Source organism: Pezoporus flaviventris, unplaced genomic scaffold (assembly GCF_033815535.1).
Source record: "Pezoporus flaviventris isolate CSIRO_AGI_PZ_B2104156 unplaced genomic scaffold, CSIRO_AGI_Pfla_v1 ptg000040l, whole genome shotgun sequence".
Classification (NCBI taxonomy): Eukaryota; Metazoa; Chordata; class Aves; order Psittaciformes; family Psittacidae; genus Pezoporus; species Pezoporus flaviventris.
The window spans coordinates 2,340,478-2,367,681 of record NW_026892588.1 but is presented as its reverse complement, the minus strand read 5'-3'; the positions used below and the strand labels follow the sequence as shown (position 1 = coordinate 2,367,681).

The following is a 27,204-nucleotide window of genomic DNA, read 5'->3' as shown; positions in this document are numbered from 1 at the left end:
GTGCTGCCCAGTGGTCTGGAGACAAGAGAGGTAACATGGCACATGGGAAGAGTGTAGCCAAACAATCTGAAAACATGCCCAGGAGTGATGAAGGGGGCAGAATGCAGGATAACCTGGTGCATTGAGGGGATTTCTACCCTTCTGCTCTTGTTCTGGATATTTCCTTGGTGTAAGGCTAAGTGTCATTTAGGATAAACATTATTAGAGTAGTTAGCAATTGCCTTGTAGCTTGTCAGAGAAGATCCTGATGGTGTATCTTGGTTTGCATGTCGAGTGTGAGATGTTTGGAGTGTGAGCACTCCCGATGTCAGAAACTCGGGACCATCTTGTCTTAATTTGAGCTCCTAATGAGGAGCTGTTTTGGAACTGCTGCCCCTTATCTCTGTGTGAGATAGAACTTGCAACCCTGATGTAACTTCTACCCACACGGTGGGATGCTGGGGGAGACTGAGCAGCTCTAAATATTGAGCAGTGGCAAGTCAGCACTATGAGCAATGGTCGTGAGTCAGTGTTGAATCCCTGCCAAAGATGCCTTTTGCAAATAAAACTTAGCACTAATTTATCAATGGTTTAGTTCATAACATGATGTAAAGCACTCAGTACATAATGAATCCTTCTGGGTCGAAAGAAAATGCTCATGACGGCTTCATTATAAATAAATACCATGTTTAAGTGGACTGAATCAATGTAAGGGTATTGCTGTTTCTCTGCTGTCATTTGCTGCTTTCCTTACTACCCACGGCTGGCAGAGAGGCTTTTGTTAATGTGTTTTTTTACCCGTTTTGTTACTTTAAAGCTGTCAACATGTTCTTTACTCCTGTCTGTGCTGTGCTAGTGGGTCCTGCCTACAGCCAGGTAGTGCCCCACAGATGCTGTTCCTTTGCATCTGCAGCCCCTCACTGTCAGAGCAGCTCTCCTCCCCAACCAGCATTTAGTGGCACAAAAGCAACCACCCCAGTTCTCTTGTGCATATCATACCCTTCTTCTGTCAGGAAGGGCTTTTCTAGATCATTGTCCCTGTGGTGAAGGTAGTCCATCTGTTCTGCTGCCTAGCGCTGATCCTGGAGGAGAGACCACCTGAACCTTCTCGGTTCTTCCATGGATTCAGGTCCCAGGCCTTGAATCAAATGGCAGGTTTCCCATGGTAACCTTTGCTCCCAGTGTGCATCTGCTCCAGGCTGATGCATCCTCAGGCCTGGTGAGTTGCTTCGTTTTCTTTAAGACTGTGGCTTGTTCTGTTTGGTTTTTTCCATTGCTCGAAACCCGTGTAGACGAGGCCCTCAGTGACATGGGTTAATGATGGCCTTGGCAGTGCTGGGTAATGGTTGTTGGACTTTATGGTCCAGCCGTTAAAGGTCTTTTCCAACCTGGTTGATCTGTGATTTGCTGACCCCATTTCAGCAGTGCCATTTGCAGAACTGCAGGCTTCACACCACAAACACCTAGGGCTCCCCGGGGCTGCACCCCCCATCTCTTAACCTTGCGGTGGGGCTGAGAGCTGCAGCCCGAAGCTGTCACCGCAAGAGCCGGTGGTGCCTGGCAGAGGGGGAGCGCACCGCCTGGGGCTGCGATGGGGCAGCAGCCGTGGGTGCCGCTGGCTTGCAGGTCCCTACAGACAGGTTCAACCGCCGGAGCCTCGGGCGGTGCGCTCGGGCCCCCCGGTGGCTGCACAGCCCGAGCCCCCTCCCCGGTGCCGGCGGCGGCTCCTCCCCGGGGCGGTGCCGGTGCTGGTGCCGGCGGCGCGGTCGGCGGCGGAGCGGGGCCATGGTGAAGATCGGCGTGCAGCAGCCGCCGGCAGCGCTCAAGCCGGAGAAGGAAAAGGCGGCGGGGGGAGATGGGGCGGCGGGCGCCGTGAGTGCGGGGCGGGCGGGCCCCGACCCTCTTTGCGACGGGTTTTCCCCCTTTATTCCGCTCAGCCGAGCTGGAAGGGGTGTGCGGGGGGTCGGGATCTGCTCGCACCCGCTGCTGCTGGGGGAAGTGAAGGTGTCCGGTTGTATGGACGTTAGATCGCATCCTCGGGGCTGCGCGGGCATCCGGAGCTTGAAGGAGGGAGGGATGGGGCTGGGCAGTGCCACCATTGCCGGGAGCGGTTGCCTTGGGCACTGGAGTAAATGGGGAAGTGGCATCAGAACTAATCCCTTTCGTCTAGGTGGTTTGGGTGGATGTGATTTGGGATTGATCGTATGTGGGTAGGTTTCACATTCTAACAGCTCTTGAAGGCTTAGGGTTGGCATGGAGGGAGAGGCGAGAGAAGCAAAGCGGCTGGTGCTGGAGCAAGATGGGAAGTGAGGGGATAGCAACACAGGCAGCTCTCTAGATGCTTTGCAGTTTCCAACATAGGGGTTGAGATGCTGAAATTGAATTGCTCTCATGGGTTCAAGTGATGGGTATGAGGAGATCAGGTCCTGCTGGGTGCAAGGGGAATGAAAATGCTGGATCGGATAAATGCTGAATGAAGGCGGATGCAGAGCACAGCTGGGGCCTTGGGCAGAGTTATGTCGAGTCCATTCCAGCCTGTGTGAGTCATGGGCAGGCACTGCCAGACAGCGCTGGGCACATACCTGTGGTGGTGGTACAGATGGTGCTCGAAGAGTGAAAGGGTGGAATGGGCACTGTTGTGCTTGGCCAGGAGTTGAGTGCGCCTAAAGTCCCTTGTGCTAGAGAACCCCCAGCTTGCACCCTTCTGTGAGGGTGGACGCACTGGGGTAGGCACCAGACCGCATAGAGGGGACGGTATTGTCCAGAGAGGTGAGAGCGACCCACAGCATCAAGTCTGCCTTGTTAGCATGCTCCTGTATCAGAGCAGGAGACATACATGGCATTGCTGTATTCCTCATGAGTGCTTTGGACTGTGCGTGAAGGTTGATCATTTACAGAGCCCTAATACCTCCTTGCCTCAAGAAATGGGAGCTCTGGTTTTGCTCCATTCCTGCAGCCGTGCAAAGCATCCCTGGCCCTGGAGAGCTGATCGACAGGAGGTGCTTCAGGAGATGGCTCAGTTCTGCAGGGAGTTGCTTACACTGGAATGATCTCTCACATCACGCACAGATGTGCTTGCAGCTCTCGGCTGTGCTGTTGGTGTCCGAATGTGCTCATTCTGTCATGGTTGCATCTGTTAATTGAAGGGCTGGGAGCTGTGTAGAAACCTGTAATGGGGGAGTGTGGCCAACTGTGACTTCTCAGTGACTCCCAGGCTTCATCTTTCCTAATAACAAACACAAGAAGATGGTAGGTTTCTTGCTGCCTTTGATGCCTGACCATGAAAGTTGACTGTCACAGTGGGCTTCCAGCTCGTGCTGCCATAAAACCAGCTTTCTGCAGCTGAGGAGTCAGTTGTTCTGTCAAAGGAATTTAGTTGGATTAGGTAGTAAATAAGACATTTTGGGTTCTTTACGTTGCCTTGGGCTGTTTTCTGACTTCTGGAGGGCACAGTGTTGTTCTTGCAAGCCCATGTGAACTAGAAAGGTACTTAAAAGCATGAATTTAGAATAAAGACTCTTCAATAGTCTCTTAATTCCAGTGGACAAACATGTAAGAAAATCAGGGTAAGGCCCATGGCAGGAGCAGGTTCTGGTGGGTCAGTGCAGCATGAGGGTGTCCAGAGAGCAGCACATCCACTGACAAGAGGGTGGCCTTTCCTGATGCTGTTTTTCAGGGTATATCTGTGACACTGGGGTCTTTGGTGTAGTTTGTACTTGGCTGGACCAAGTACAAGCTTTGTTAAATACCCACCTTGTGGGTTTAGCATTTCCATAGGCAGGCTTTCCTGTCATGCTCTTTCTCCTGCTGCCAATAATTCTGTTCATGTGTGTCTTTCCCTAGCTGCCTTGCAGCAAAATGGCATTGGTGACATGCAAACAAGATGCTCTGCATTCCTTTTCTCTTTGATCTCACAACTTCAATCCCAGTGATAGGAGCCAGAGCTGGGAAATGATTCAGTGCCGGCTTCCGCAGCCTGTGAATTTTGGCAGGTGCTCCACGAATGCAAAGATATGGCAGGCAAGAAGATGTCTGTGATGCTAATGTGTCCTGAGAAGCAGTAGGTGAGGAGTCCTGACAGCAAGCTCTCACATGCTTTCTCCCTGGTGCAGCTCAGTTTGAATCAACAGGAATATGCAATTTTCACTCAGAAAATTCATGTGATTTTGAGGCAATTGCAACATTTTAAGGGCTTATAAAAGCAACAGTCTTGCTGTCATTAGTGAGAGCTGGGAGGAGGCAGCAGCCTCGAGGAGGAGGCAGCAGCCTCGAGCAGGAGGCAGTTTGAGGTTATGCAGTCAGTAAAATAATCTTTTGAAAATACTTTCTCAGATGCAAAATAGTATTGAGTGAGTTTTAATTGAACCTCATGAGTTAGAGCCTGAAATGGAAATAAACACATACACTATGTCTTTAACTCCTTGTTTGAGGAGTTAAATAAGCTCCTTTGTGATGGAAGTTGAAATCCAGAGGAACTGAGTAAAGCTGATGGCTGGAGCTCTCCAGTCAAAATGTGGGTTGGGGGATTTTTGGTTGATTCCTTGTAAACCCCTCTATCACTTGTAGCCAGTTACTCTGCAGAGACGGTGCAAGACCCTGAGAAGAAGGGGTTTTATTGAAATCATCTTCTTCACCAGCTGCAAATGCTAAATATTGGAGGGAAGGGGTGCCTCTCATCCCTCTCACTGTGTATGTAGTGGAGACTGCCTGCTCAGCTGCCCTGGCCAAAGGCTCTGCCATGGAAGTTGTGAATGCTCCATCCCTGGCAGTGTTCAAGGCCAGGTTGGACAGGGCTTGGAGCAACCTGCTCTAGTGCAAGGTGTCCCTGCCTGTGGCAGGGGTTTGGAACTGAATGAGCCTTGAGGTCCCTTCCAGCCCAAACCAGTCTGCGATTCTGTGTTTCTCTATCCTGGAATTACCAATGCAGTGACGCTCAGAGTTGGGCTGCAGCACATGGGGCAGGTGGAGGAGCAGTGGCCATGCAGCTTGGTGGAAGCTGCTGTGCCAATCAATGCAGTGCTGGGTTTTGTGAGTGACTTCTTTGCAGGATGCTGTGAGGTTATAGCAGATGGTGAGGGAAGGGGATGTGAGGAAAAGCCTTTTAAACAGGCTTGTTCTCAAAGCAAGCTGTAAATCCAGAGAGAGAGAAAAACAGCTGGCAGCAGCAGGAATTGATTGTGCTCATTGATAGGTTTCCAGGCTTGAGTCCAGGCTTAATGCTGCTGAGCTGTGGGTATTTTCACCATGTCTTGATTTAGGGATCTAAGTAGGACAAATAATTAATAGAACTGCCTCCTGTAACCAAAGGCTATTCCTGGCATTTGCCCAGCCTTCCCATATCCACACAGGCTGAAGTGATGACTTCTTTTTGTGTCTTGTCTGGAGTCGTCAGCTTAAAAAGAAGCGTTGTCACTGTTACTTGGTTCTCCATCGTCTAGGAAAAGGGCTGAATGGGGAAAAAACGTCCCCAGACCCTTATGGTAGTGAAATACTAGACTTGAGTCATCTTACCAGTCTCTGGATGTGAATATTTGATATTCCAGCTGAGCATGACAAAGGATCTGGCTAAAACTGGTGGGGGATTAGGAGAGGGAATGACTATTTCTAGCAGAAATGTTATAAATGCAACTGAATTTGGAAACACAGAGATCTCTTTCACCCAAGAGATGGATGTGGACTTAAGAGCTGCAGACTGAGAACCTTGGAATGTCTGTCTAGAGGTGTGCATTCTCCCAAAGCTGGAGGAGAGCTGAAGCCAGTGCCGTGTTGCACATAGGAGCTCTTCAGACGGTTAAGAACCTGTTGCTGTTACCTGCTTTTGGTGCAGCAGTTTCTTTGGCAAAATGCAGAAAACTGAGAAACCAAAGCAGTTGTAATGGGCAAAAATGAACTAAATGCAAGTATGGGGTGGGAGCTTTGCTCATGTGTTAATATTGTAGCGCTGTAGGTACCGTCAGCAGGACAGGACCTCCTTGCTCTGCTGTAAGAAGCCTCATGCTGTGGAGCAGTAAGCAGGAGGCTGGTTTTCACTCTGTCATTGCACCATGCTGCTCATGTGGCTGTTTGGGAAGGGGTGGCCTGGCAGGTGTTGTGTGCGAATCATAGAATCACAGGATGTATGAAATTGGAAAAGACCTTTAAGATCAAGTCCAACCATTCCCAAGCACTGCCAAGGCCACCACTAACCCGTATCACTAAGGGCCTCATCTACACGGTGTGTGAACACTTCCAGGGACAGTGACTCCAGCACTGCCGTGGGCAGCTTGTACCAATGCCTGTGCACCCTTTGGGGAAGGAATTGTTCCTAATATCCAGTCTAAACCTCTGCTGGCACAGCTTGAGGCTGTTTTCCTTTCATCCTATCCCTTGTACATGGGAGAAGAGATGAGCCACCTCCTGGTGGCTGCTCAGAAGAGGGGAGCAGTGCTTCCAGGTCTGTGAAGATGGAACATGCTGGAGAATGCATTGTCCTTGTCCACAGTTGTGCAATTCTTGCTTTTGCGCTAACGTGTCTTTGCTCATTAATGGGTTTACAGGAGAGGGAAAAGGCATTTTCACTTCTGGATGGGTATTTTCTTCCAGGCAACGTGTGGGAACCTAAGCATGTCTTGTTTTGTTTTTAACACCACTGTTACCGCTTGAGGGAGAAGCTGTGTTGAGGGGTTTGGGTTTTTTGCTTTGCAGAGTTGTTTTTCCTTGCTGCCATCCACTACCATTGAAGTCAGTTTGAACAATAGGGCTGAGAAGGGTAAATCTGCCTCCTCTCTCTTGCTGCTGTTAAACTAGACACCATTTCTTTGTGGTGAATCTCTGAGTGTAGGACTGACTGTCAGGGTTTTCCTACGCTGCTACTGGGAGAAGAGATAACTGCTGTCAGTGTTCTGAAAGGGAGCAGTGACTTCATCCTCTGGTGTGACACTGTGGAATCCTGATTTTCAGCTAAGAGGAAAATGTTGTAACCTGAAATCTGGTTCCTTGTTACGTGCTTCAGCTTGAACTCCAGTAAATGCTGGACTCTGACCCCTCTGTTCAGAGCAGACAGTACAGGTTTACAGCTCAATGCCCCCTCTCATCTGCAGAGCCAGCAGAAGGCAGTACATTGGCTGTTCCAGCTCCTAAGCATCTTGGCCATGGCTGTGTCCTCCTTTCTACTGCCCTTTTGGGAATCAGTTACCTCTAGAGGAAGAGTGAGGTGGGACAGTGATGGCCTAACTGGCCACAGCCAGATTAGCAGTGCTTGGCTTGCCCTTGGTGACATCCAGTTTGCTCTTGGCCATCTCCACCTGCCTGACTGTAGGAGCTCAGAGATGGGTGCTGTAGTTCTAAACTGTACATTTGTTTGACCCCAAAATTATCTGATCATGGAGCAATTGCCTGATTTCAGCCTGGGGAGAGGTGAGTGTATGGCTGTTGGAAGGGCGATCTCCGCAGCTCCTTCCCAAGCACGTGGTCCCGCTGTCGTGCCACAGCCATGGCTGTCATGCCATGCTCATCACTTTAGTGAGCAGTCAGGCTTTTGGTTTGCTTCTTACAAAGCCACACATCAAGGTGGAAGCAAGCAGGCTGCTTTTGTGCAGTCTGCTTAGCACGGTATGCAACTGGTAGCATTTTCACTTCAGGGAGGAGAAGGAAGACTCGGCTACACCAACAACAAGCTGAAAGCTGTTGGCGTTGCCTTGCCTCAGTTTCTCAATGTTCTTGAATGCTTCTGGCATTGGTTAAAGAGTCAAGTGTCTGCCCACCTGCGTATGTCTTTACCTTTGAATCAAGTCTCTTTCCATCTTTGCCTAACCTTTGATTTAAGAGCTTCCCTTATTCCCAGGGCAGCTGCTCTCCTTCAGTCTTACTTGAGCTGCCTTTTAGATAGACTTAGATAGATCTAGCTGCCTCTGGATAGGTTTTGAGACCCAGTGTTGAAGCTTAACCTTCATTCTCCTGGGGAGAATTCCTATTCTTTTAATGCCACCTCCCACTTCAGGGTTTCCAAAACCCAACCCTGGCCTTCACTTTGCTGTGCTTGCTCCTTCCCTTTCCCAGGTGAGGTCTGCCCACGTAAATTGGAGCCTTTTAGCTGTGGTGGTGGAGCTGCTGCAGCTCCTGTTGAAGAGGGAGAAGAACCAGCCCCTTAGTCCAGAAAAAACAGAAGAGAGGGGGGTTACATCTCTCTTGCTGGTGAAGGAGAAGGAAAGTATGATCACTGAGCACTCAGGAGCTCCCACGTTAGGGTGCATTTGTAACATCCTGCTGAGTGTTGCTCTTTGTCATAGAGCAGCAATGCTGGGTTTTAATTAGCCAGTGGTTGGCTTTGATCCTCTAATATCCAGTGCTGCGCAGTGACTTTGTTGGTAGTCACGTGCTGTGGCATTGTGTAAAGATGTGATTAGATTCATTTGTTGCAACCTTTTTGCCTTCCCTGTGATAGTCTCTTAATTACAGCCTTCCAGGCATCCTCGAGTCCAGAGCCATTCTGTTGAGTTCCCTGTGGAAATGCTGCTGCATGCCCTGCACAAGCACTGCTGAGTGCTGTGTGCAGGGACTTTGGTTGCCTTGGAAACTATGTGCCATACATTTATATATGTGTGTGTGTGTGTGTGTCTTACCGCTCCACACATCAGCACATCATTTTCTTTTCAGACCTGAAGCATTAGAAGCTATTCAGCCTGAAAGAGCAGCTGGAAACTGCTCATGGAAAAGGAGCTGGGGATGCTGATTGATGGAGCTGCTTCTGGCCAGGCAGCCAAAAAGGGCACCAGCATCCTGGCCTGTATCAGCACCAGTGCAGCAGCAGGGCCAGGACAGTGATTGAGCCCTTGTACTGGGCACTGGTGAGGCCGCACCTCGAATCCTGTGTTCAGTTTTGGGCCCCTCACTACAAGAGAGACATTGAGGTGCTGGAGTGGTGCCAGAGAAGGGCAGTGGAGCTGGTGTAGGGCCTGGAGCACAAGTGTGATGGGGAACAGCTGAGGGACCTGGGGCGTTCAGTCTGGAGAAGAGAAGGCTCAGGGGGGACCTTATTGCTCCCTACAACTGCCTGACAGGAGGATGGAGGCAGGGGGCAGCGGGGCTCTGCTCCCAAGGAACAAGGGATGGGACAAGAGGAAACAGCCTCAAGCTGTGCTGGGGAGGTTTAGGTTGGATACTAGGAACAATTCCTTCCCTGAAAGGGTGGTCAGGCATTGGAACAGACTGCCCAGGGCAGTGGTGGCCTTGGCAGTGCTGGGGAACGGTTGGACTTGATGATCTTGAAGGTCTTTTCCAACCTCATTGATTCTGTGACTCTCCTTCCAGGTAAAGGGCTCGTTCAGAGGCCTCTCATTGCTGGTGCTGAGCCCTGACCCTATGACTCTCTGCTAGGGCAATGCTATTTCTCCTCATTTCACTCCCTCCAAGCAGAACTGCTCTGAAGGACAAGACTCATTTTTTGTTCATTTGCCAGAGGAGTCTCTTTTGGAGCATAGGAAATGCTTTGGCAGATGGAAGGATGAGTTGCATTGCTGCAGTGGTTTTATCTCCCTCTGTTCCTCTCCCCCTTCTTGTCTTCCTTCATCTGCCTCTCCCCATATGTGGTCTTTCACTTTGCTTCTCCAGAGCTCTAGCTTGGCGAGTTCTCCAGTCTCAGACGCTGGCTGGCCACCCCTGCTTGCTGACATTCAGATAGCGCTTCTCTCCAAACAGCATCCCTCTGAGCATTTCCTTTGCATTGCATTTCTCTCCTTCCTTGTCAGTTGTCAAAATCACACCTATTTTTAGTCGCCCCAAGCTTCTTTCCCTGTTGGGGTGTATATTTAGGCACTTGCTGAACCATGTCCCTTGTTTGTCAGGCACTGCTACACCTAAAATGGAAGATTTCAAACCTGTGTGTTTCAGAAATGCAGGAAAAGTGGTTTCTAAAGAACTCAGAGCTGTTTGCAAAGCTGAAGAAGCAGGAACAGGGTGTGAGCTGATCCCACCTCTGCAGAGGTGATGTGCGTCTCAGGAGGGAACAAGGCATGACGCAACACCTTTAATTTCCTCACTTCTGTCAGCTTCAGCCGGACATGGCTGATGAAAGAGTGATAGAATCCAATGCATTTTTCATAACCTTGTACTGTATTCATGAGAAGTATCAAAGGCAGCATGTCACTGGGTATAGTTCTTGCTAGCAGCTCCTGCTCGTTTTGTGTGTTCAAAGGCTCAGCACTGTGAAGCCAGGAGAGTTTGCTCAGCTCCAAGTCCTTCTCTCTAGGACTGCTCTCAAACCAGTGTCTGCCCAGCCTGTGTTTGTGCTTGGATTGCCCTGACCCATGTACAGAACCCGGCGCTTGACCTTGTTGAACTTCATGAGGTTCGCACTGGCCACCTCTCAAGCATGTCAGGGTCCCTCTGGATCCCATCCCTTCCCTTCAGCATTCTGACTGCAGCACACAGCTCGGTGTCATTGCCGAACTTGCTGAGGGTGCACTGATCCCTCTGTCCGTGTCACTGGCAAAGATGTTGAACAGTGCTGGTCCCAGCGCTGACCCCTGGGGAGCACCACTCGTCATTGGTCTCCGCTTGGACATGGAGCCATTGACCACAACCCTCTGCGTGCAACCATCCAGCCAGTCCCTTATTCACCAAGTGGTCCATCTGTCAAATCCATGTCTCTCCAGTCTAGAGACAAGGATGCTGTGCGGGACTGCTGCAAAGGATTTCCTGTTGTTTAAAGCACCCATATTCCTACAGCAGTGCTGGTCCTGCAGTAGGAGGAGGCATGCTGCACCATGTGTGGGACAGCAGCCTGTGGTTGTTCCAACGTGGTGAAGATTTGTTATCCCGCTGTTACCTGCAGGTTGTACCCTGCTCCATCCACAAGCTGTCAGCACTGAGAACACCTCCTGCCCGAAGTGAAGGGGAGGGTTTGGTGTATGGGGGTTTGATTTGGTTTTGTTTTTTGCTGGTGTCTCCTAACTTGCCTCAGGGCAAACCTGTTCTTCACTTGGCTTCTCCCACCCTTTCCCAAAATGCAGAACTCAGGCATTTTTCCCAAAGCCAGGAATCCTTTGTATGAAGCCAAACTCATCTCCTTTAATGGTGAGAGGTGGCATGTCTTGCTATTGTCCTTGGCTTGCCTCAGTGTTAGCAGCAGAGCTTTATGTTCCTCTTCACCCCCACTGTCTGTACTCTTTCTCCAATGACATGTACCTGGGGAAATCTTTTCCTGTGAAACCCTTGACATGTAGCATGACTTCTCTGTCCTGGCTGTTCATGTCAAAGAGCTTCTAAACTTCTAGTTATGTGATTTATTTAGCTGTTTCTTTTCTTTGTGGCTTGTCACAGTTCCTGCCCCTCATCTGCAGAAGGAGAAGAAGGGAAAGATTGGAAGTGAACTTAAAAGTGGCATTTTTCAGTTTGCTCATCCCTTTATTTGCTGGAGGAGCAGCAACAAACTGATTACACTGTTCCTTCGGTATAGGGGGCTGGTGGTGAATAGAGATGCTGCGGATCTTTCAAAAGCTGGGATGGAGAAATGAATATAGATTAATTTCTCCTGGAGGTGTGCTGCGGTTGTAGCTCTCCCAAAGCAATTTGGTCTTTTAGTCTTTGCAGTTATCAGTCTGAATGTGCCTAGAGAAGAAAAGGTTGTAGCTGGAGCAGTCTGTGCTGGTTGGAGCAGAGCAGGTAGCAGAGGTGTTTCAGGAACCTGTTCTGTGCCTCGATGGAGCTGGGGGCGATCCCCAGGGATGCTGGGGTTCTCTAGCCTCTGGGAAGGAGCGACCTGATGCCTCCAAGCCTGGGACTGGACTGCTGCTCCATGGCAGGGAAAGGGGAAGGGGGGTGGCAGGGAACCAGGGACATCTCCACTTGGGGAGATACATCTGCAGCACCCTGCGGGTTTTGGCTGTGGTACCCCAGAGAAACATCTCTTTCTTTGCAAAATGGTGCATCCTAGATATGAGAGGCTGTTCTTGCTTTTAAATCTGTTCCTCCAGTTCATACTGGTCTCTGGCCAGCCATGGACAGAGTGTCTTTCTAGTCAAATACGTCAGATCATGTATCGCAGAGCGTAAGCCTTCCCTGGTGCCTCTCTTCCCCGTCTGCCTGCTCAGCTGAGGGCAGGTTTCAGCTGTTCTGTTTGGAAACTGGGGCATCTCTGCACCAGCTTCTTTCATCTGCCTCTGAAAGGCCCTACATCCTCCTGCTTAACATTCAGAGGGTTATTTTGGTAGTAAAAACAGGAGCATCATAGGCTGGCATGAATGGTCCCCAGGAGGTAAATCTGCCTTTATGCTGCCCTCCTTTTTGAGGGCTGTAATGGGGTGAAGTGGTTACTGTCTGTGTGGGTTGTGGAGCACTATAAGATGGCAGATATGTTTTCTTTTGATGCTCTGACCATATTCTTGGAAGGTGTGCAGGAATCTGCTTGAAAATGAAGCTGACATTAACACAGAGGTTTGGGTAAGCTCACCCCGGCAGGGCCGATAGGTTTCTGTCTGAGATGAGTCATTTCCACCTCAAATTTCCAATGAAAACTTCACCTAAAAAAATGTTGTGCCGAAGAATTCCATCATGGCCGCATTTCCTTAAGAATTTTTGAGTATAAATACATAAATGCTGGAACTGTTAGTTCCTGATTTCCTTTTTTTCAGTCTGTCCTTACTGCCCACTGAAACAAAGCTTGACTTTGTTCTGAGCAGTTGGTGGGAAGCAAAGTATACATTTATGTGTGTATGTTCATACACACACTTTAATTTGTACATATATATATTTATATATATAAATATATATTTATATGGGGAGTGAGGGGAAGAGCAAGAAGTGTTTTCTTCTTGCCAGAATACTGTCAGATCTGAAGTCACTTTATGGGATGGTGCCTACCACTTTCAGTCACATACCACAAAAAGTCTTTGTTGTTCTTTCTGGTCCCTTGTAGCAACATCTGACTGATGCTCTCATTTTTACCTTGCAGGAAGAGCCAGCACCTCTGGTGCAGGGCCGAAGGTCATCACTCAGTGGAGTGTGCTACCTGACCATGGGGCTCCTCGTGCTGCTCTTGGGCTTGGTCTTTGCATCAATGTATGTGTACAGATACTTCTTCATCACCCAGGTGAGTTGGGAAAGACTCCTGGCTCTTCAGCTGGAGCAGCCAGACAAGCTGCTTCAACCTTTGAAAGTGGGGGTGCTGCTATTTATTGCTTTGCCCTGTGGTAACTCTGGAGCCAGGCCTCTAGGCACTTCAGAAGAGGCATGTCTTAAGGATCATAGAATCGTTAGGGTTGGAAAGGACCTTAAGATCATCAAGTTCCAACCCCCCTGCCATGGACAGGGACATCTCACACTAAACCATATCACCCAAGGCCTCGTCCAACCTGGTCTTGAACACTGCCAGGGATGGAGCATTCACAACCTCCCTGGGCAACCTATTCCAGTGCCTCACCACCCTAACAGGATCTGTGAGTGTCGTTCCTCTAACCTGGATCTTATCCCCACAGCTGCCCCGTGAGAGCGTGTTTCACTGCGGCGTCCTCTATGAAGACTCGCTGTACTCACCGTTCAGAGGGCAGCTGGAGCTGCACGAGGATGTCAAGATCTATATTGAGGAGAACTACGAGCAAATCAACGTCCCAGTGCCCCGTTTTGGAGGGAGCGATCCTGCAGATATCATCCATGATTTCCAGCGAGTAAGGAGCTCTTGGTGCCTTTGGGGGGTTGTAGCATGGGGATGAGCACCAGCACCATGCCATGCTATCACTGTTGTCCAGTATGTTTATGATGATCTTATTACTGAGCTGTCCGCCTTCCCAAGATCCTCTCTGAGGTTTTCCAACCTGCTCATCTTGCTGGGTAGGGAGGTCCTTGGATATGTTTGTCCTTCAAAGCAGTTTCCCGACTTCCCTGAATTCCCGCTTTTTACCCATTTTCACAGCCACGTTCCATTGCTAAGGGCTCAATTCCTTAATTTCTGTGCTTGCAATGCAGGGTCTGACAGCTTATCATGACATAACGCTGGATAAATGCTACGTCATCGAGCTGAACACCACTATTGTGATGCCTCCTCGCAACCTGTGGGAGCTGTTGGTTAACGTGAAGGTACAGTTGCAGTCCTGCTGATTTTGCATGCTCTTCTGGAGTTGGTTTTTGGATGCCAGCTTGGAAGGCCATGGGGAGTCAAAACTGCTTTAAAACAGCCTTGGCTCTGCCAGAGCTGAGACTTCATGTAGAGTGAAGGCCTCAGTGGGTTTAGCTCAAATATGAATGTACAGACAGCATGCTAATACTGGCATGACGGATCAACCTGACAAGGATGACATGGAGGAGCAGCAGATTCCTTCCCTCTGGTTTTCACTGATTGTAGGAATCAAAGAAAGGAAAAAAGAAACATTCCCTCCTTTCACTCTTGCTGTGGTTACCGCTGTGGTTTGCCATTTGGAGAGCTCTTGGTGTCCCTTGGGGAGTACCAGGCCTTGAGCTTTCATCCTTTTGGGGGGAAGCTGTGCTGGGTACAGCATCACACTTGGGCTCATGTGGTTTTCCTCACAGCTGGTATTAACTGGGTTTAGTACCAGCAGTTCGATTTAGTTCAGAAGCCCATGACTGAAAGCAGTTGTTTTAACAGAGTGCTATTTAATCCTAGCAGCAGGGGAAAAAGCAAAACAGGACTTTCAAGACTGCAGAAAGTGCATGTTTGTCTCAGCCTTTTGCAGGTAAAGCAAAGCACTGAGCCTGGGTCTTTTACTCCCTTCTGTGAGGGTCTATTTGAAAGGAAAGGAGAAAAGAAAGAAAAAGAAAGGAAAGGGGAAAAGAAATAAACCAACAATCTGACCCTCTTTCTTAAATTCTCTTTGCTCACTTGCTGCTACATGCAGCGTGATGAACTTTGTAGAGGTTCAGAGGCAAAAGGTTGTGCCCTGAGAGATGCCTGATCTCCAGTCCTTGTTCAGCTCCCAGTTTGTTTCCTAGCGGTCCTTTCATGCACTGTGACCAGCTGGCAAATGTGCTGGGAATCCTGCTGGCGTATAGCATGCATTTACTTACAACTCGTGTCTGTCCAGGGCAGGTCACCAGCCCCTGGGGCAGAGGGAAGTGGGAAAGGCAGGATTGCACCTTAGGGGCATAGGTTTGAAGTGTTGAGCTTGGTCTTGAGCTCAGAAACAGTTTCTTCCCATGAGGTCAGTGAAGCAGTTGCACAGGTTGCCCAGGGAGGTTGTGCTGCCTCCTTGAAATCCTTGGATTTCAAGACCAGGTTGGGTACAGCCCCAAGGTCCCTCCCCTCTCTCTTAGCCTGTCATCTTCATATCCACAGGCAGGGCCCTGTGGGTAGCCTGTATCAGGCAGAGGGGGCAAATTTCTTCCTGCTGCAGGGACCTTCATCACCTGATGATTTGCCCCACTGCTCACAAGTGCTCCTATTTGTATTCTGGATGAGCTGCGTTGGTCCTTGGACTCGGAGACTTTGGGGTTTTTTGCATCTCTGAATCCAGTCAAGTCCCTAAAGAATGAGACTGATTTCCAGCTGACAGTCTAGATTTTAAGTGGCTTCAGTCCTGTTTCTAAGGGCGAAATCTTAGTCTCGCAAAGAACATTAGTGGCTTGCTCCAGCAGACTGTGGCAGTGCAGGGAGTCACTGAAACCCCATTGCTTCTTTTTCCCTGAGCAGTATGATGCTAGGGTGCCACTTTGCAGTGTGGCTGTCACCATGTATGCATTACCAGGCCTCTTGTGTCTGATTTTTTTGCCTGTAAATGGCAGCCCCACTGCTTCTTGCAGGCTTTATTCCATATAGGTATGTTGGTTTGGTGAACAGCATAAGTATTGAAGAGAAAAAGATGGGGGGATGCTCCCCTGAGCAGCACCAGGAAGGTGGGAGATGAACCACTTAAGTGATGGACAATCCACACCTTTTGCAGGATGCAAGATGCTCAAAACTTTAGTTTTGTTAAAACTCTTAGCAGAGAATTGAAGGTATCATCCTTGTTGCACAGTGCTGCCATAGAGGGATGATTCCTGACTACTTCAGCTGCGACAACTATTTAAATCTAAAATAACAAGAAATGGGTTGTGTGCCTGTGTCTTTCTCTAAGCCGTCTCACCAGATCAAGGATGTGGCCAGTCCTGGGCCCCAGCCCTGGGTGTTAACGTGTTAACAGTAACTGGCACATATCGTATGCCCTCTCCTGCACTCTTCCACCAAGAATCAATAATTGACTTTCTTGCAAAACTGTTGTGTTAGTGTAGGACAAACTTCCACTAATCATCTGGTCCTCCAGCACAGGAGAGCTTTATTGATCCAGCAGTCTATGGCAGACCAGCAGCACGGCATGAAGTTAAGACTGTGTTTCCAGGTACATCCCTATGGAGATAACCAGTCCTGTGGTGGAAACTGAAGATGCAGTATTTGAAATAGTGTTGTTGTTGCTTTCTTTTCCCCTTGTATTTATATTTGCCCAAGGATTTGCTGTTTCTTTCATTTCTTTGACTCATCTTAAGCAAAAGGGACCAGAAGTATTTACTTTGTGGTCTGGTTAGCATCTAGTGTGCTCAGAAGTGGCCCCCAGCTGAAGCTGTACTTCTAACACAGCTGCTTATTATGGAGACAGACTTTTTAGCAGGGCCTTTTGCAACAGGACAGGGGTGACAGGTTTAAACTGTAAAAGAGGGGAAATTCAGGCTTGATGTGAGACAAAAACTATTTACACTGAGGGTGGTAAAGCACTGGCACAGGTTGCCCAGAGAGGTGGTGGATGCTCCATCCCTGGAGACATTCAAGGCCAGGCTGGATGTGGCTCTGGGCAGCCTGGTCTAGTTGAAGATGTCCCTGCTCATTTCAGGGAGTTGGATTAGATGATCTTTGAAGGTCCCTTCCAACCCAAACCGTTCTATGATTCCATGATTACCGATGCCCAGACAGCTGTAAGATGGCCTGGCACTCAGGAATCAGCTTACAGAGAGTCTTTAATGCCAAGCAGATTTCCTTCCTACAGGGAAAGAGGCAGCCTCCATCCCTGGGATGCTCCCAGGTGCCCCATTTTCTCTGGCCCTTGGTGGCTTTCTGCCATGTCCCCTGTCAGACACTCTGCACATCACCGTCGTGTTCACAGTGGCCTCCACCCCAACAGCAGGGAGCTCACATGTCCTGCTTTGCCTCAGCTTGCTCCCTGTGTGAGCTGCCTTCCTGTACTGCCCCGGAGTCTCTGGATGATGCCCCTGGGGGGATGGAAGTGTGCTGAGAGCTCTCTGTCTCCTGAGCACTAAGCATGACCATGCAGGGCAATGTTTCTAAATGCTGTGCCCATGGCTCATCTGTAGTCTTCATTCCTGTGGGCTATAGGAGCAGGAGATCACTGTGGCTGTGCTGAATGAAGCGACGAGGAGGGGGAGATGTGGATAACTTGGGCAACTGTTGGAACCTGAGCAGGGCTGGCACTTTTGGATTCTGCCTTTTGAAGTAAATGTAAAATGCACATTTTCAGTGCAGTTCCTGGCATTCTGGTTGAGTTTAGAGCCCTCTCCAGAGGAGGGGGATCCGAGTTACAGATTTGCACACCCACCTTTAAAACTGGAGTTAGTTTATAACAGGGTTGAAAGTACACTGGCTTCATCCCCTAAACGAACCTTCATTGTTTGGATCTAATTAGTTCTGTGTGCTCTGGGCTAGCAGCACAGGACAGTTTACTGCAAGGAGAAGGGAGCATGATAACTGGACTCGGTAAGTGGAGTTTGAGCCATCAAACATGGATTTTTAACAGTGTGTCTATCCTGTGCACTCCGTGAGACAGTTCTGTTCAAAGAGATGATGGCACCATTTGTGCTTTATTCTGGTGGAAACTGTATCATTTCAGAAAGGGACATACCTGCCTCAGACATACATAATCCAGGAGGAGATGGTCGCCACCGAACATGTCAGTGACATGGAGCAGCTCGGCTCCTTCATCTACCGCCTCTGCAGCGGCAAGGAGACCTACAGGCTGAAGCGGAGGAGCACAAGGAGACGTAAGAGCCTTGCCATATTCAGTGTCCTAACTCACTTTCCCCAACATCACAGTTGTTATTGCTGCTGTTACAGCCCTGCTGGCCTCTTTGTGGTGAGAGGAGAGGTTTCCCTGGGGGTGTAGGCAAACAGGAGATCTTTGGAGGTGCTTCCCTCCAAAAGGGTTCATCTAAACCCAAACCTGGGATGCTGCTGCTGCAGATGAGTGCTGGCTGGTGTGTTTCTATTGTCTATCCTAGTAAAAGTATTGAGGTAATAGTTGCAGGAGCCAGCAAGGCCTTTACATCTGGGCTCATGTGGCTGAACTAATAGCAGTGCTGGTGGGAACTGTATGGAAAATTTCTGTAATGAAGACATGCTTCAGTGGCAGCTAGTCAGAGCAGATTAGATCTGCAAATTACCTTTAATTAATTGAATTCCTAATAATATGGAAGAAGTTGTAAAGAGGGAAAATTGGACTACCTGGAAGTGATTCCATGGAAATCAGCCATGTGTATCTTACATGCAAATGGTAATATTGCTGCAGAACACTCCTTGATGGAGTATTTGCAGCAAATATTTGCATCAGGAGTGCAGTATTTGTATATATTTGGGTTTAGATAGTGGTGTACTTAAAGGCTCACCTGTAATCAGTTTGGATTTGGGTCTCTGGGGAAGCAGCAGGGTGCAGAAGTCTCCATAGCTGTAGGTCATGGTTGCTTTCCCAGTGGGAGCTGCACAGTTTTGCACAGGGCTGCTGGCATGCTGGCTGCTGCACTCATGGTGTCAGGGCATGGTCCTGTTGGTCAGCAGGGCACCACTGGTGGGGTTGCTGTAAGAAGGCAGAGGTGCCAAGAGTTGAGGTCCTGCAGTTTAAGGGCATGGGGAGCATTCCTGGTTTCCCAGAGTTGAGGTCCTGCAGTTTAAGGGCATGGGGAGCATTCCTGGTTTCCCAGAGAGACTGGGGCCATAGCAGGATTAGTGCATGAAGGGATACAAACCGCCAGAGAAGTGGCTATTTTAAGCCCTCCTTGGGTGCATTCAGAGCTGTGGTCTGTACCAGCTTGTGACTTCTGGTTTCATGAGGCTTTCTGGTCTCTGTGATAACACTGAGATGTTGTCAGCTGAAACCAGCTGTTTCCAGGCAGCTCACGGCAGCTCTTACTGCAAGCCCACAGCTTAGACAATGTGGTGGTTCTTCCAAAGACCACATTACGCTGCTTTTCCTATGTGATGTGTTCCTGCATTTCAGTGTTCAGGAGTCGCACCTCATCTGCTTTCCTTTCCCCACTCGCTGCAGCTCTTACAGATTACCATTGGTTGAATTTCCCCTCTCCTCTCTTTCAATCACTTCTAGGCATCAGTCGACGCGAGGCTGGAAACTGTCATCGCATTCGTCACTTTGAAAACACTTTTGTGGTTGAAACTGTTATCTGTGGGAAGTCATGAAGCCACTCTCCAGATGTAAACTTCCTTGGCTTGCTTGCACACACATGCACACACATGCTCTTGGTCCTCTCTTTAGACATGGTAATCTGTCTTACATTTTTTACTCCCTCCCATGCTTGTGCAGCTCTAACCTCTCAGGTCCATCACAATGGATTCTCTTCTCTCCCCGCTACCTACCTGAGATGTCTGTTGGGCTTAAATTTACACAGTGGTTAAAGATAACCTGGGAGTAGACGCAGCTTCTTTCACACCACAGGATGGGAATGTTTTGGAAGCAAGCTTGGTGTAGAAGGGATGCCTGAGAAATAGGAGTGCTGGAAATAGGCTGAGGGATTTCAGGCTGATGTAGTGCTTTGAGGGTGCTGTGGTACTGGGACGCAAGGTGCATGCATAAGAGGAGGGCTACTGTTTTAGTGCTGGTGTATTGACCAGAAATACATAACCAGATGCACTTAGAAAAGAATAGTTGTGATGTTACAGACAGTGTGGTTCAGAAAGTGTAGCAGAAGGAGGGCTTCTGCATCAAGCCAGAATCAGAGTTTCAGACACTGAAAGCAGCCACTGTGTTATGTCTCCTGAGCACATCATGGCTCAGTGTGACTCATGGAGCAATACAGTGTATCCTGATGGGTGTTCAGGGTGGGCAGGAGGCCAGGGCAAGGAGGTGGGTTGGGAATAACACAAATGACACAGCACGTCCCTGCTCCTCAGCCACAAAGCAGAAGGTGAAGTGCAAGGCTGGGTTGCCCTGTCTCTAATACACAGTTGCAGCTGCTGTGGATCCTGGCCAGATCTGCTGTCACTTTGCCTGCGTAAAAGAGGTGAATCTTTGATGTGAGGTGCCAAGGCTCCTCACATCACTAATACCTCATCAATAGGCCATGGCTGTGGGTTGAACCGGGTGGTTTACTCCAGCCCTGTGTCTGTCCTGGCCAGCTCTGCTTGCTTGGGAAGATTATGTTCATGTGTCTGTCTTCCAGAGTTCTGGAGATCCCATCTGTGTGCGGATGGGGTGCCATGCCTACGTACAGAGTGGTGTCAGCAGCAGAGCTGGGAGTTACTGGCAAGTGCAGAAGCAGATTATTTTAATTCAGTGTTTTTAACAATGTGTGTAATCTTGTTTGTCACCTCTGACATCTGGTTTCATAGTGATTACTGTAGTCCGGTCATGTATCACATTATCTGCAGGCACCATTGTAGTACAGATATTGATATGAGGCACGATTTAGCAGGTCAGTATACTGCAGAGGAACTGTGTGATCAAAAAACTGCATTTCTGTTGATCATCAGAGAGATAAAAATGCAGATTAATTAAATACCCTTCCCTCTGTTCCATAAATATAGTTAAAACTAATTAGGTTCTTGAAATGCAGGCAGGTTTTTGGCTTGAAAGAATGGGGTGAGTTTCAGCTTGGCGCATTCTTGTTAACTGGTTTCCAGCAAATCTGGACTTGTTCACCATCTGCTGAAATTCAGGAGCTTGTTGTTTTAGAAGGAGAAGGATCAAGTAAATGCAAGTACAATCATTAATTCAGCACAACCAAAAAGTGAATATATTTTAGAATAAAACTTTTAAGTAATAATACTTTGAGTTAACTGTGTGAAAACAAACCAGGATCTCTAAATGGTCATGTAATGCAATAGGTATGAGTGTATCTGTAGTGCTGACAGTTTATTTTTCTGTATAAACACAGTGAGCTATAAACATCAAGTTTTAACAAGTAGAGGAGGATGCTTTGGTTTCATTCAGCTTTAAGCTTGATGTAAAATGAAGCATTATGTGCGCTTCATGCAGGTTGGTCAGAAAGGTTTCCCACTGCTAGAGGGGTATTTGCTTTTCTAGCATTGTGTTTTTCCAGTGGTAACTTGCTGCTAGCCCTGATCTTTCATTGCTGACTGGATGACAAGCAATGGGTAAGAGAATTGGTTCACTTAACGGAAGTGCTGCAGACTGGTAAATTTAAGCCCTGCATTTACTTCTAGGAGCCTAAGCCTGCACTCAGGTGAGCATACAGACCTTTTTTCCCCCCTTCCTTCTGATTCTGCATGAATTAACCGGTCATTGAATATGCTAACTGTGCAGTCCCGCAGCTGTAAGGACAAACCTTGGTTCTTTTAAGGTGAACTAATGTGGTAACTGTTTCATATGATGAGAATGCAGTTGTCTAGAGAGAAAACATAAGATGCTTTGTATATTTTGTCTTGTAGGATTCTTACTTCTTAGGAAAAATCCATGGGATAATAAAATCTTTTACCTCCAATCTGTAGAGTGTGTGTTTATTCAGAATGAAGAGCATGTGCTTGAATGAATTTCAGAATGAAAAGCACAGCATGATGCTGTTGCTCATGGGAGGCAGCAGCTGGATTGCCCTGGAGGGGTGATCCATCTTGGAGCTGTGCAGTGGAAGGATGCTGCAGTACGGAGGCCCTTTCCCATGGCGATGAGAGAGCTGTGTGGAGACACGGCTGAGCAGCCCACTGTGGAGCCTGCCCATGTCTGCAGGGCTTTTCCCCTGTCTTTGCACTTCCCTGGGAGACCCAAGGGCAGCCCATGGTGGAATGGTTGCTGCCAAACTGCCGCCTGTGAAGCAGGAAGGTAAGGTACCTCTGATGCTTGCTGGTTGGTGTCTGACCCTCATGCTCAGCCTTGCTTCTCTGGCTGCCTGACTTCAACATAGGAATTTGTCTGTTTGTATGTGCCCTAAGCTTACTGGCTGGCTCTGTGGGGCAGATCTTTGGAGGGTTTCCCTCCTCTCTTTGTTGCATGCAGAGATGTGGTTCCCTTAGTGCTCTCCTGAGCTTTCTGCACCTCTCTTTCATTCTGGTAGGGAAGTGTCAGAATATTGTTCCTGAACTCAGCTGATCCTCTTTCCACAGTTAGTCCCTGGTCAGTCAGTGAGAAAGTTCAGATTTCAGTTGCAGCAGTATTCTGCTGCATTTTGCATTGACTTCAGTGACTGGATGCCTTTTCCATCTGGATGCTTTTTCTGGATGTTTTTGCAGTGGTTTTGCAGAAGATTGCTGCATCTTACAGTAATTACGTTTGCCAAAGCCTCTTCTCCCAGGCTAGCACAGGCTAGCTCTGCCTAATATCCCTCTCCTTCCATCAGCACTGGACTGAGGAGGCAGTGCTGCATCACCCCTTGGGGAAGCCAACCCTTTTAGATGTGTTCACATTTTGAAGGCCGAAATGCTGGTACTAAGAGCATGACAGATGTGCTTCAGTAAATCTAGTCACCAGTATGTCAGCCACCTTGTCTCCAGTACAAAGAAAACCAGCATGTAGTGTTAAATTCTGCATTTTCTTTCGAGCATTCACTCTTGTTTATGTTTTTCATTTCCTGAGGTTGTGTCTATTGCCCCTTGCTCTTAGGAAGCAGAAGATAAGTCAGTTCTACTTCCTAGAACTGCTGGTGCTCTAGGAGAAGGGTACCTTATTTGAACAGTGGTACATATAAAAGCTTGGAAATAAAGCCTGCTTTAGGAGGACTGTGTGGCAGAGGTGCAGTTGAAACCCCAAGGTCACTGTGATAGTAGGTAGTACCTAATATAGTTTACCTTTTAATGCTTGCATATTGCAGCATGGCTCAGTGGTTGTTTAGCTTTGCGAGGCAGTGCTCAGTAAGTCAAAGTTTTGTTTTAATGCTAGGAGCATCCACTGCCAGGCTCTGGTGGATTATTTTAACAAGTGTGCTGGAAACCTATACACTGAGCATTAGAGGAGAGGGCCCTCAATGTCTCTTCTAAACCATCAGTGAGTTGTTTATTTGTTACAAGTCTTCTACATAACATTTACAGTCCAGTCCCATCCCATGAAGTGCATTGGGATTACTGAAGCTTTGGGATGAGCAATGTTCTGGCCATGATGGACCACACCAGCTCCAGCAAGGAGGCTGAAGGACCTGGTTTTGCACCAGCATGGTGGGGAGCTGTTTGTTTTAATGCATCTTGTTGATGCATGGTCCATGCTTCTGGGCAGGTAGGAGGAGGTCTGCCAGGTCCCTTGGGAAGGGGGCAGCGAAGAATGGGCAATGGGGGCACCACCACTGGTGGTGCCAGGAGGCACAGGAAGCTCTGTGCTTACAGGCATCCCATGCAGCAGCTCTGCCCGCTGCTGCCGTGGATGTGAGGCGGCTGGTCCACAAGGGTGTCCTGGGTGTCTGAAGGGCCACACTGGCTTGGTATTGCACTTTACCAACTGTCTTTTGGCTTTGGGGGTGAAGAGGGATTGTTGGGCCACTTGTATGCTATAAAGAATGAAAATTATCTGTCAGGAGTTACCCTGTGAATTGGCTTCATGATGTATGTACCCAAAATTCAGCAGTGCCCACTTCATTATGGTTTGTGAGACTTCAGTTGTCCTTATGGCGAATTGACTGCAGCTCATTTAGCTCAACGTGAACAGCCATCTGATACAGTATGTTGTTGTCAAGCTAATGAAAGCCTGTTCTCTCTCTTAAGCATACTTACCTATGTGCCTTAGGACGTACAAGTTTTTTTCCAAGCATTTTGCTGCTGTTGTTCTGCATTCCCCCCAGGATGTTATGAAAATGTGCTGTGGATGCTGCCACAGCTTCCCAGAGGAAAAAAAAGCAGCATGATTGGGCAGCTATATAATCTAACAAAAATAGCTCCCGAGTTAGTGTCCCATCTCTTAGGTGAATGCCTGTTTATTTCCCTTTTGGTAAGTACAGTTCCCGATGGGGGCATTAATGTGCTACTGAAATCAATGAGGTGCTGCAGCTCTGTCAGAGGGAATGTTTTCTGGACTAAATGAACAGAAAGCAGAGTGTGAGCGTAACCTCATAGCATAACAATGTGGGTGGAAGCTGCTAAACTTCCTGATGCTAAGCTGAAGAATCTGTTGCAATGTTTTAGTAATGAAGTTATGATTTCTTGTTTTGAAACAGTTTTTATCTGAAAGTGCTGAATTAAAATGGTGAAGTAACACGGTGATAGAACAAACACTGTTCATTTTGTGTTCAAACAAATATTTATGTTGACCATAATGTCAAGCAAACATGACTTTTTTTCTTTCTCTGGGCTGTCAAAACCTGAGATAAAGAACCAAATTGTGGTTCAGTATGATTTTTGTTTTGATTTTAATTTTCTTTGTACCCCAGCAGGGTAAGTCCCTCATTTTTTAACCACTATTCAGCCTTACTTGCCAGGAGGGCCCAGTGGGGCTGAAGAGGGAACTGTAGCTTGAAGTGACATTTAGATCCATCCAACTTGTCATACTGAAATAAGAAGCCTTTGTTTCCTAGGGAGTAAGGACATCTCTGTAGGATGTTTCTGCATACCTTAGTCTCCTAAGTTAGACCCAATGAACCTCCTTATGTGTCAAATATGTTTAATGACTGGTATCTTTTAAAGCAACGCTAACTTTAGGACAGGGTGATACTGCCTGTTCTTCCTGGCTGCTCTGTACACAACGCCTTGTATGTTGGGAGCTTCTGCTTCTCTGCATGAGGGCTGGACCTGCTTACTCTGAAATGCAGCTGGCTCTGACTTGCTGTGTCTGCAGGTAAGGAGGTAAGTGCTGAGCAGAAATACCCACTGGAATGTTCCTGTGTGTTGTCTTGTGACTGCTACTTTCAGTCTCTGTTGCGTTAAAGGAAAATCATTTAGATTGGAGCTGCTTCCACAGCTGATCACAAAGTGTCATTCCCCATCTCTATAGTCTTCTTTTGTATAGTCCCTTTTCCACAGAGCCCAGGTGGGTCTTGTGGGGCACAGCTCTCCCCAGCAAGGTGGCACATGCCTTATGACCTATGGCAGTGGATGGTCCCTGTTGTGGTTTAAACCCAGCCAGACAGCTCGTTCACTCATTCCCAGTGAGTGGTGCCGGGCTGGAAGCAGTCGAGGCCCGCGTCCCGTCCCCCCCACCAGCCCGAGCGCTCTCCCCTTCCCCACTTCCAGGGGGATGGGGAGGAGGATCAAAACAGTGCAACTCCCACAGGTTGAGACAAGAACAGTCCAGTAACCAATGTACAACACAAATCACCACCGCTACTATCAACGACAACAATAATAAGAGAAAATAACAAGGGACGAGAATACGATACCACCGGCCAAGAAGCGAGTCCGACCCAGAAGACCATGTCCTTCCAGGTAACTCCCAGTTACCCCCCCCCCCCCCCCCGCCCCGGGCATGACGTGCTGTGGTATGGAATACCTCTTTGGCTAGCCTGGGTCAGGTGTCCTGTCTCTGCTTCCTCCCGGCTTTCCCTCCTCCCTGGCAGAGCATGAGGCTCACAAAGTCCTTGGCCAAACCAGAACATCATTGTTATCAGCTCTGTTCCCAGGCTGAAAGTCATAAACACAGCACTGCACCAGCTACCAAGAAGGAGAAAAATGACTGCTACTGCTGAACCCAGGACAGTCCCAAAGAGGCAACTCCTTACAACTCCTTACCTGCAGACCAGTGATGCGCAGCACAGCCCAGAGCCTCAGCCTGCCACTGGGCCTGCTGGAGGCCATGGGAGGATTCTGCAGAGCTGATAGAACATGCAAGACAGCCTTGCAACTGGGACTGATTATACTGGTTTAGGCACCTTTTCTCTAAGCAGACCACGTCAGATGATGGGCTGGAGCTGGGTACGTTAGTCAAGCAGGAAGAGCACATGGTGCAAGGATTGCTTGATAATTACCAGCACTTTAACTGCTTTGGTTTTGCTAAAACCTGCAAAGAAACGGGTGGGCTGAAGAATGAAGAATCAGCTGTTTTGTTACGTTTGCTGAGAATATGTGCTCTTGGAATACTGTTATTTATGGTGAATGTGGAAGGTGTTTTTGCCAGCTCTAATTAACTGTTCTCGCTAGCAAAAAGGTGTTCTCCAGTGGAAGCCAATAGGTTATTCTATTCATTTGGATAAATTAATGTGAAAAGGCCAAGTGTGTAATTTCATACTTGAACTTTTAGATCTGTATTTGAATTGAAATCATGTTCTGCAGTGATTGAAATAATGCCATGGTCTGACCGGGGAAAGATGCTTCAACAAAGATGACAACTTCATGGTGGAGAAAACCTCACAAGTTAAAGTCTGTTGTCTTTTAGGCGGATTTCTCTAGGATGTTGCTCTGTTCCCCCATTTGTTATTCATGGAGCAGCTTATTCTCAGTAAAGTAACAGTAAAGGCTTTGGATCAGACCCCAACTCATTCCTCACTCTTTTCATATGGTGATTTTGTGTTTGCCACTGCCATTCTCCCTTATCTGGATATTGTTGCCTGTCAAAACTCAGGGAAGCAGCTATAACTTTACCTGCATTGGCACTGTGAATACATGGGGCTGCCCTCTGAAAATGCCCCCATGTCAGTGGTGGTGTCAGAGCATTACCCTTTGCAGAGGTTTTAGAGGGTGCAGCCTACCCCTGTCCCTCCAGTACCTTCTGTTGCAGCATGTCTGTGTCCCACAGTACTGAGGAGGCCTGGGACATGCCTGTGGGTCAGTGAGCAGTGACTTTTCTATGCACATCAATGAGAAATTTGACAAACTGGATTTGAGAAATGAAAGATAAGTACAGCTCAGTGGCTTTGAACATATAGAATCATAGAATAGTTAGGGTTGGAAAGGAGCTTAAGATCATCAAGTTCCAACCCCCCTGCCATGGGCAGGGACACCTCACACTAAATATATATATATAAATATAAATGTATAAATATATAAATATATATATAAATATATATAGCGGCTTTTGTGGTAATTGAACCATCACCACCATATCAGTGGTCTCTGTGGGGGAGTAATTGAAAAAACGCAGACCAGTGGAGCACCCTTTAGAGAAAGGCTTGGATGTGACACAGCTATGGATTAGGTGTTAAGTGCTCAAAGTAGCAACTTAAGGC

The 27,204-nt window shown here is 48.1% G+C and overlaps 1 protein-coding gene across 1 annotated transcript; it reads left to right on the top strand.

The window, feature by feature from the left end:
• Window positions 1–1,570: 1,570 nt before the first annotated feature.
• ITM2C (integral membrane protein 2C) lies at window positions 1,571–19,886 on the top strand. The gene is given in 7 exon segments (XM_061465430.1): window positions 1,571–1,610; window positions 1,613–1,851; window positions 12,908–13,045; window positions 13,431–13,619; window positions 13,918–14,028; window positions 17,778–17,928; window positions 19,263–19,886. Coding segments are annotated over 7 exon segments (960 nt in total). The 3' UTR covers window positions 19,355–19,886.
• The last annotated feature ends 7,318 nt before the right edge of the window (window positions 19,887–27,204 follow it).